At 45.9% G+C, this 10444-nt stretch overlaps 1 protein-coding gene across 1 annotated transcript; it reads right to left on the reverse strand.

The window, feature by feature from the left end:
• Positions 1-456: 456 nt before the first annotated feature.
• On the reverse strand, positions 457-6713 carry LOC144103520 (uncharacterized). The gene is made up of 3 exons (XM_077636217.1): positions 6500-6713; positions 2087-2107; positions 457-764 (listed from the first exon to the last, which is right to left on the reverse strand). Exons 1-3 carry the CDS (start codon positions 6711-6713, stop codon positions 532-534), a joined length of 468 nt encoding a protein of 155 aa, XP_077492343.1. The 3' UTR covers positions 457-531.
• Positions 6714-10444: the final 3731 nt, after the last annotated feature.

The raw sequence follows: 10444 nt of genomic DNA on the forward strand, positions 1-10444 counted from the left end.
ATTCTTGGTTTTACAGCAAAATTGGCTCAATGATTGATACACAAGATGCATAGGCACAGAGAATTCTCCTTATTCTCTGCTAGAACACTTAATGTGTTGCCTGCAGTGAAAGCGAGCGAGCATATATGAACAAAAGCTTATGCGTTGGTCACGGGAGGATCCCAGATCACTGACTGGTTGTCGGCCGTGGTCACAATAACACTATTGCGCCATATCCTTACGCGGAGCTAGAAAAGATTTAGCAGCACCAGAACGCGCTAACGAATTCAAATGATCCACTTATTGCTGTTGCTACTTGTCTTCAGCCGGAAGTCCTATGTTTCTGATATGGCGTCGTAGCAGAGCTTTTAAGTAAATTGAGGCTGTTAGAAAGAGTCGGAAACAGGGGGGATAGACTTGTTCAATTTTAATGAGCAGATTTACTTTGATTAAAGAGAAATCTATAACGTTGTGATAATAAAAACGCTCACTGCTTATCGAGTCAATCGACACGGCATTCTCGGGCAGTCCAGCACATCGGCCCGCCCAAATTTAGTCTGAGCGGAAGATGTGGCCGAATACCACGGCCACAAGCCGCCACATGAGCGCGTACACCTTCTCGTTGTGGCGGATGAACATGTACGCAAGGAAGAGGACCGACGCAAGAGTGACGAGCCCTATGGTGGACAGCAGGCAGCAGCCGGCCAGTGCGGTGGGGCGGCGTGTGTAGCGGTAGTGCCACGCTGCTCCAGCGGGAGGTGGGGACTGATTCAGTGAAGCCGGATCTGCAATGAAGGAATAAACTAGAAAATGGTTGCATAACAAAGCACGATTAACGACTCTAATGGTTTTATCTTTATGGAGGTAGCGTGCGGTGCCGTAGTGGAAATAGAAAATATGAGTTAAATTTAGACTTCAAACGGAGATCAAGCATCCACAGCCATCGAAAAATGAGATGCGCTGATGCTGCCACAGTGTTGTGTCCTGGGTTTCAGTTTCAGTTTGGTTCTCCTTGGATTGGATTTGGCCTAGTGTATGTGCATCTGTACTTTGGATTCCCACCTGATCGTTCCATATAAAAACCCAGCCCGCCATTAATAAAACGTCATTCGTCAAGTGATGCTGAGTCTCGATTCATTTCTTCCGGCCGTCCAGGCCGACACCACATTGGCGACGTGTACGGGATTTATTAGGCCCGCTGCCTTAATGTGAGTTGGCCGTCATGAATTAGTTGAAATGTGACGACATCCCGTCGTCCTCGGTTCTTTTCTTCACGTCCTATTTCTAGCGGCAAAGTCAACTTCTTCATCGTTGGACCGGCGTCTTGCCTCCTCCTGCGTCGTCATCAAGGACCGGGCCTCTGCCAAGAAGCCATGTTTGCCCGGAGTACTGAAGCTTTGGAAAGCGACTGAGTGCTTTCATCACCTGCGTTTCGTAGACGCGTGAAGAGTGTTCTTGTGAAAATGAGCCAGGTTGTGTTTTGAGTCGCCTCGAGTTCAGCCGGTTGAGGAGGCCGCTAAGCCTAGCGGACCTAAGCAGTTACCGCCATTGCGTGCAATCTGTTGCTGCGCAGACGAGGAGGGAGGAAGACCGTTGGCCGCCATTTTCTGTAACCGGCAATCGCGAACACCGGGAGGCCGCCAATTTTCGTGTTCAGTATTTAATGCGGAAGGAATGGAGAACCGCAAGTACGTTGTACTGCGTCAGCATTTTCGTTAGCAGCGATTCAGGAGGCCACTGTTGTTTTGTAACCGGCCATTGGAGGAGTCGGGAAGCTGCTGCCGTTTTCATGACCGGCCATTGAGAGACCGGGAGGCAGCTGCCGTTTTCGTAATCGACCATTGAGGAAGCCAGCCAACCGCCATATTGAGTATTGCTTCGGGAGGCCAATGCGTCATTTCTGGCGATGACGTTTGAAAATTGAATTGAGATAAGATTGCTCTAGAGAAATATAAGCTGTGAACAACATAATCAATGGAAAATATCTCGAACGCGACGCAAAGGTTCTCTGGCTTTCATGCGCCCGAGCCTTTCTTCCAGAAACCGGGACGCCCGGTGGTGCATTGGGCACAATGAATGCAAACATTTGAACTTTATTTGAACTTACCTAGTGGTTGTTCAGCATCAGCTGAAAGCAAGAAATCGTGTTGATATACAATTCAGGGGACGATTGGCGCTGAATTTATTTTGCACGTATTACGACGCAACCGGAGATTGCGTCGCTTCCAGTATCAGCGTCCACAGAGATGGGAGATATTGCTCCAGATGTGTATAAGGCTGCAGTGACATTACTTGCCCAAGAGTTTTCTGTGTTCACGAATTTGGTTGTAGAACGACCTTAATTCTACAACCGCGTGCAGCAGCCAGATGAGTCGGTCACGGAATACATAGCCGCACTCTGAGATCTGGCGAACTCGTCCAATTTTGCGTCGCCAGATGAAGTTATGAGAGTCAGGTTCGTGACAGGCCTCTCATTGCTACGTATTCGCGAACGCCTTTTGTTAAAAGGATTCCATATTTATTTCGCCATTGCTTCGGATATTGCTTTGCGGTATGCGCAAACGGCTCGCGACGCTCAAGAAGTCGCAGCACCAATACAGGAAGCGACCTACTCATTGCATCAAGTTCGGTCACAGCGCAGAGCAACGCCATCGTTGCCACAAGTTCCTCCGCAAGTTCAAGAGGAAGCTACGTCTTTTCGTCAAGTTCCTCCCCGATGTCAAGAAACCATGCCTCCGGTTAAGCAACCTTATCCGCAGCTTTCTACTAGATTTCAAGACCGGCAATACACCACATGTCTACAAGGTCCACGATTTTCAAGACGCCCGGCGCCGCAACGCATCGTAACACCGTATACGAGTAGACGCAACTTCAACAGCGTTGCTGCCAGCGTTCCGAACGAACGCAACTTTTCCGACAATGTTCCTCAATGAACGACAACAGAAGCGCAACGCGCAACATGCCACACTGCTACAGATGTGGATCGAATCGTCACATAGCGTCGGCACCTGCATGTCCTGCGCAAAGGAGAACTTGTTTCTATTGTGGACGAGTTGGACATTTTCACTCAGTCTGTAATCAGCGTCGACCTTTTGTGAGAGAAGTGCAGGAGTATGCGCCAGAGGAAGGTTACGTTCCAGCTGCGGCATACGCGTCGGAGGAAGAGATCATTCCAACTACTACCGTTCATGACGTAAAAACGGCGAAAACATCTGTGCCACCTTTGCACCCTGTTCCTTTTCGAGAGAAACCTTGGCAAAATTTGGCAATCGACATACTCGGCCCGTTGGCGCGAGCGCCTCGACATTGCCTCGATACCATCACTTTAGTTGACTATTTTTCGAAATGGCCTGACGTGAAGATGACTGTTAATGTAACAACTACAGATATTACAGATTTCTTGACGTTTTTGCCCATGAATGCTGTCCAGAAGATATAGTATCTGATCAATTCCCCAGTTCATGTCAAAGGAGTTTAGGCGATTTCTGAGTGACAGGGCTATCAAGTTAACTTATTCTTCGATATATATCACCCACAAGCCAACGGACAAATCGAAATGTTTAACAGAACTTTGAAGTCTTGTTCAACTGTCATGGTTGGAAAGTCGGCCTTAGAAAACCAGAATTGCACAGTATTTGGGTACATATTAATCTAAAGCCCATGCCACAATAGGGGTGTCACCGGCAGTTATTATTCATGGTAGATGACGTCATACAAAGCCAGATATTGTGGGATGTCCTTCATTTCTGTCACTTTTGCTGAGAATCCATGTCTCGCTATTCAAGATTTGATGAAAAGGATAGAGAAGAAACAGATGACGATGAAAGAAGACACAGTTAAGAAACGTGGAGCACGACCACCCAAAACGCAGCCAGGGGATCTTGTCAAAGTTCGTAAACCCCTCATTCAGTTCAAAGGAGACAGGCGTTTCTCCGCACCATGGGACGTCATTCAACAACATGGTCTACCATCATACCGCCTAGATGATGGAAAGCTATGGAATGCTTCCAAGTTGGGAAAGGTACGGAGACAACTGAACCGGGTAGCGGGTGAACATTTTGAATTATCAGTTACCTTTTTCTTACGATTTTAGGAGTTATGCACAGGATCAAGGCTCGGCGGACCTAGTGTTGCCTCAGCTTCCTGATGCATCATCGGTACCTCCGCAGTCTTCAGAAGCTAGAACCCGCTTCACCATTTATTCCCGGCCACGAGCTGGACAATCCATGCCGTCCCATGCACCTCCACAGTTATGTGAGCAATTTACATGTGAACGGGCGTGATGTGCCTTATGGCACAAGTGCTGAGTGTTGAAGTGATTTATCTGTGGGCAGGCAAGTTGTGCCTCCTCCCTTGCTTGCCCAGTGCTCAGTGCTGTCTGAAGTTGGCCAGCCCCAGCTGTTCCGCCTACGAACCGACGTCGAAGGCAGCTTTCTGAACCGGCACTGAGGGCGTCTCTTCGAGAATCCAGTTTGGCACCGGAGCGACCAAGAAGGAACACTCGTAAGCCATACTGGTTTAAGGACTATGTGTCCAAATAACTTGTCTTGCATTCTTCTCCCTTGGCTAAGAAGGGGCATTGCAGTTTTTCAATTCTTTACGTAACATAGTTCATGAAATGCAACAGAGTATTTTACATGCTTTTCAATGTCATTTCTGTCGTTTGCAGCTTTTCCTACCCAGTAGCTATTGTATGGGAAATGAATGTTATATATTTCAGTGCATAATATTATACTGATAATATGATGTGCCATGTTTCGATATTTTTGATATTTATTTCATTGTAGTTTCAGGATTATTCAGTATAATATTATGAGGTTGCATTTTTTCATCCTCATATGATGAAAATAATGCTCAACTTTTCAGAAATGAGTATGATTTTTCAGGCTACTATGCATATTTTCTTTTCTTTGTGCAGGCAAATGTACCTATACTACTGTTTCATGTCAGACATTAGATGCCATTTCAGTTAGAGTCGTGTGACTTCTCTGCAAGGTAACTTGCTGTTCTTTCTTGTATGTTTATTCAGGTTTAGTAGAATTGGCCGATCTTCATCTGTGCATAATCCGGTTGAGTGAAGCTCGCCGATGTTCTATGGTCCTGTGGACCATTAATTTTCATTCATGTAGGATGTTTCTTCGTTCCAAATAAAACTAGCCGATGTTCAAGGTGATTTCATAAAAACAGCAAGGAAGAGCACTTTAAAAGATGTCATTTTATTTGGATGAAGGATTCACTGCTCATGAGGACGCCCATCAGGAAATTCTCTTGGGACGCTCAGGGAATAGACAATTCATCCAAACCTAACCGACATCACGTGAGCTCCAGTGTATGACGTTACTAGTAGCCTTCAGTGACGCTGCCCTAGCAGCATATGTGGACAATTCTTGATTTCAGCTTGCCATGCATTTAAGACCCCTCGTTATTTTTAAAGAAACAAGAGGAGAAGATATATTTCTGATTGATATATTCATTGTTTTCTATGAAGTTTTCTTTATTTTTATAGTTATTCAGTAGTTTGATGCAGTGTGAAATGCTCGCTTTTGATGAACAGTGTAGTGTTCATTCATTGTTCTTTCGGAATGGAGTATGAAGTTTTGTTTTTGGATTCAAAGCCTACATAGAAGTAATTTACAATCCGTGTTCATATAACTTTCATGTTGTATTTGTATAACTTCGTATGAGCCCGCCGCGGTGGCTCAGTGGTTAGGGCGCTCGACTACTGATCCGGAGTTCCCGGGTTCGAACCCGACCGCGGCGGCTGCGTTTTTATGGAGGAAAAACGCTAATGCGCCCGTGTGCTGTGCGATGTCAATGCACGTTAAAGATCCCCAGGTGGTCGAAATTATTCCGGAGCCCTCCACTACGGCACCTCTCTCTTCCTTTCTTCTTTCACTCTCTCCTTTACCCTTCCCTTACGGCGCGGTTCAGGTGTCCAACGATATATGCGACAGATACTGCGCCATTTCCTTTCCCCCCAAAAAAACCAATTATTATAACTTCGTATTCAAAATTTTGCATTCAATTTCATTTTTTCAGCAATGTTTGCTTTCCCCGAAGGGAGGGAGCATGTTGTGTCCTGTGTTTCAATTTCAGTTTGGTTCTACTGAGATTCAATTTGGCCTTGTCTATACGCATCTATACCTTAGACTAACATGTGATCGTCCCATATAGAAACCCTTTCCGCCATTAATAAAACGTCTTTCGTCAAGTCATAATGAGTCTCGACTCACTTCTTCCCGCCGTCCAGGCCGTCACCATACACAGCTCCACTTAAACCAATACAATACCCTGTGTACCGTTCTGCTCCTATTGATATCAAGGTAATTTCTAGGGGGCTTAGCTAGCCGAGGCTTAGAAGCTGCCAGTGTGCGAAGGTCACACCCACTTGTTATGCTGAAAAATTACGCACTATTCTCTGTGTAACGTAACACAGCTCGGCCACACATCTGCTGATTATCACGGTTCGTCATTCGCCAGATGGCGCGCAAAAATAACATCTATTTTTCAACCATCTCACCTTGAGCCCGGGCCAAGTAGTCCAGAGGCGAGATGCTCCCGCGGTGCTCCTCGCAATCCGCATCGCTGCCTTCGTCCCGCTCCAGCAATGTGCCGCAGCTGATGCTTGACAGGCTGCCCACAATTGTTGGCGACAGCCTAAGCTGGAGGTCACCGTCTGGCCAGTGTTCCTTGCTGGGTTTATCAGGAATCTTGGCCACGCCGTTCCCGGCCATGCTACATGGAGCATACTCGCTTCTTCTTTCTTTTTCTCTTCTAGCGCGGCTGCCCTGGGCGCTGTGTCGGTTTTCGGACAGACCGCGTACTTTACCCAAACTAGAGAGTAAGTCTTATAAACCGTGTAATGGTATCGGCAATCCATTTTTCATAGCCCAATGCTCGAAGACAGACTCTAAATTAAAGTTCAGGCCTCAGAAAAACCACGATCATTTCACTGTTCAGCTTGGCTAACATTACGTGCCTCCTGGACGGTGCCGTGCAAACGTAATGTGGTTTACGGAATCCGCCAGTGGGTAGTATTGGTGCGCCAAAAAGGCGAATTTGAAAACCTGCGGTGGTAGCGATCTGAGAAGTGACTCCTGCTTCCTATAATAATGCTTCCATAGAAGTCGCTATACATCCTGAGGAATCACAATCTATAACGACGGAATTAAAAGAACTCTTGCGACTTCAGTACTATGTCATTGTTGTTTGTAACACTGTTTGCTTTCTTAGGACAGATGGGACACAGAGCTAAAGAAACAAGAACACTGGTTTCTCGGGTTCTGGTGCAGAGTTAGTGGTGATAAAAATTTACTGCTGTGCAGAAGTTTAAAGCCATTGCAGTTTATGGGCTAATTCTAAGGAATACGGCTTCGTCCACACCGTCCCTTTTCATAGAGCCGACAGACAACAAAATGCCTCAGGTGCCAGCATCATGATCGTCTCAAGAATGTCGTTAGAGGGAGATAAACAAAAATTTAATGAGAGCAAAGATGGAGAGGTTGGCCGGCGGTAGTCAGCATGGTCCGCTACACAGGCTGAGGAAAACGGAAGGGAAAGAATAGGAAGTGCAGACACTGCCACTGAAACTTCTGGAGCTGTTCATCTCAATTTAAATATGACATATTTAATTTGCTTGGCGGCTAAATTGCGCCTCATGGCCATCGCCTATTTCCTGACGCTTTGTTGCAGTTCGGCTTCGGGGCCACAAATATATGTGCGTTCATTTAAATCCCCTAAAAAGTGATTACAAATTCCTTCTGGTGCAAACTCTGTGTGTGTTGGATAAGTTTTTTAGGAATTGTCGGTCTATGAACTGTTATCATCAAACCCTGTAGCAGTGGCGAGACTTCCAGACAGTCTTTTTTCTAATTTGTGATTTAGTTTTGTAGCAGTTATCCTATATGTCTCAATTATCGATTTAACTTCACTTTAAAATTTTCCTCTTCTGAGCAGCGGCCGGTCCTTTATTTCTTTGGAACATGTGGCTTTGTGACATATTCACATCATGGCTTTCTTGAAAATTCAGCGAACCTTGTCCGACCGGACTGCCGAGAATTGCTCCTGATGTGAACTGCAATGTTAAAGGCAGCTATCTCGAAATTAGAAGGGTGAAGTTTCGGGTTTTTTGGTTAGTCACATGAGGTTCCATTGTGCTAAAATCACGAGAAAAACACCGGTAGTGTTCTGTCTTCTCCTTGCGTTTTGCGCTAAGGAATCTTCCAACAGGAAGTGTGTGATGACGTCACAAGGTACCGTGCTGCTTTTCAACCATTCATACTGCAATTGCTACCTACCACGTTGTGTAGGTTGTGCTGACGTGGCAAGGCCATGTGAGCTCTGTCGTCCAACCAGGCTTAGGCACCAGTGCAGGTTGTCATGACGCACAAGGTCACGTGACCTCTTTCTACCAATCGGTGAATCGTGACATCCGACGGTCGATTTTGTTTCAAAAGTTCCCCGCTATACTTCATTGCATGACTTATTTGCAGCACTGTGAAACCTATTGACATCTTAAGAACCTTATAATCTCTTGGCGGAGAGCTTGTGAAGTCCTAATCTTGAGAATACGCAAGCCTTAAAGGTATTTCTACACGTATCACTTCGCACTGGTGCGCTCGCGGCATCATTTGGCAAAGTCGAAGAAATTAGTAAAACCAAACTGTTCTTAAGCACATGAAAGCCCTCGAAAAAAAATTTTGTTGAAGGGGCAGTTATATTTTTTAAGTAAAGCAGGAAAGCGTAAATGAGATGTAGTCGAAGCAACGACAGAAATCCGGTTCATTACGAGAACTGGTATGTGATCTGCCCGCCCTTAATTTACGGTGAGATTTGTAATTAAAGATATGCGTTTTGATGCCTTAGTGCAATAGGAGGACGTAACGTGGATCCCTCACGTACTGCAGTGGCCTTACAGCGCACGCCATTTTTGCAAAAGCCGCCTCAGTCCCCTCTCGTGCACACATAAATATGTATATTTTGTTCAAAGGTAAAACGAAGCAAGGGAACGGACAACGAATTGCTTCCGAGAGCGCTCTGAAAGCGGAAGGAAGCGTATGCAGAGTGCCAGGATCTGAGGTACCCGTTCAGTGGTTATGATGACTATCTCCTTTCTGCACTGGCGAAACTGCGCTCCGTCGATTATTGCTTGTCAGTGGAGCTTTGAATCCCTCCCTAAAGTACTTATTGTAAGGCACCCCCCGTTTCCAAGAGATGGTCTTTGGATGTCTGCTGGATCAACTTTTTCACAAATGCGACCCTCTTCAGAGCGCAACCTATCGTGCCTGGCGGGGTTCGAGCTTGACGTCGCGGTTATTAATGCGACAGTGTTTGAATCCTCATGGTGACAAAATTTGTCGTTGGTCAATAATTTGCAGGAACAGAAGGGACGTCTTCAAACCAGAAGTGGTATCTATACGTTTATATGTATCTTCATTGCGTTTGCGTCACCGTCTATAACCGCATTCGGGAAACATCAAAATAGCAGCCAGGCAACCTGTAGTGATGTCTCGCTATGTGCATAGAGATGTGTGGGGTCCACAAACTCGACCATGGAAGAATGACAACACTCTATATAAAGGCAGGATTAGTTTCACATTCTTATGCATTGGCAACGCATAAATAGTTGGTTGTCCCTCTAAATGTTTCTCCAGCTACCGAATCACGGCGTGTCGTTCATAAATTCTTGCATAGAGTTTAAAAGAACCTTGAAGAACACTGATGGAAGCAGCGCACCAAGTATTGCTGTCTGTATGCGCTTGCGCTGACGCATTCCGAACAAAAAGGAGTAAAAGTGTTTGATTTGGAGGCTGCCATCGTGTTGACCACTATTTAATTAATCTGGGCATCGATTTTGGCCTAAATCGATGAAGGTCAACTTCCGCAGGAGGGGTGGAATAAATTTGGGGGTTGGAATGGCAAAATTTTGGAAACGACACGGGTCTAATTTGGAGACACAATCACATTGACCATAGCCAGAGTATGCTCCGGCATCTGACTAAGGGCTGTGGCTAAGAAATCGCTGGTCCGAAGGTCACTTCAATGTCATTTACAGGCACTTTCCTCAATCTCCACAACCAGCACTGCATTCACCCAACGTTATACGCAGACGCATATTCCTTGTGGGGTGGTGTTCCTTCATTTACACACATTACAGGAACATGCACAGCTAAACGCAACCATTTAAATCCGCCCCACGTGGCGCTGAAGCAGTTGGAGGTGACGCTGGCCAGCAACACCCTGGAGGACCACGAGGCCCTAGTAGCCACCAGCAAAGCGTCAGCGAAAGCTACAGGAGACCTGTACGGACGACCGCACCCACAATCCGCTCTAGTCTCCTTTTACATAATAAAAGTTTTCTCCCTGTCTATACGCCCACCAGACATGAACTGGAGCTTTGCATTGAGTAAAGCTATCATTTTATAAGTTGCGTGTTCATTGCCTTTTTTAACCCTTATGAAACATA

Source organism: Amblyomma americanum, chromosome 9 (assembly GCF_052857255.1).
Source record: "Amblyomma americanum isolate KBUSLIRL-KWMA chromosome 9, ASM5285725v1, whole genome shotgun sequence".
NCBI classification, from domain to species: Eukaryota; Metazoa; Arthropoda; class Arachnida; order Ixodida; family Ixodidae; genus Amblyomma; species Amblyomma americanum.

What these genes read in the sequence shown, in the direction of transcription:
- LOC144103520 (XM_077636217.1), bottom strand. Translation starts at nt 6,713, where the DNA reads ATGGCCGGGAACGGCGTGGCCAAGATTCCTGATAAACCCAGCAAGGAA. An exon ending in CTACTTGGCCCGGGCTCAAG is followed by an intron (nt 2,108 to 6,499) that starts GTGAGATGGTTG and finishes TCTTGCTTTCAG; the next exon opens with CTGATGCTGAACAACCACTA. An exon ending in TGATGCTGAACAACCACTAG is followed by an intron (nt 765 to 2,086) that starts GTAAGTTCAAAT and finishes CCTTCATTGCAG; the next exon opens with ATCCGGCTTCACTGAATCAG.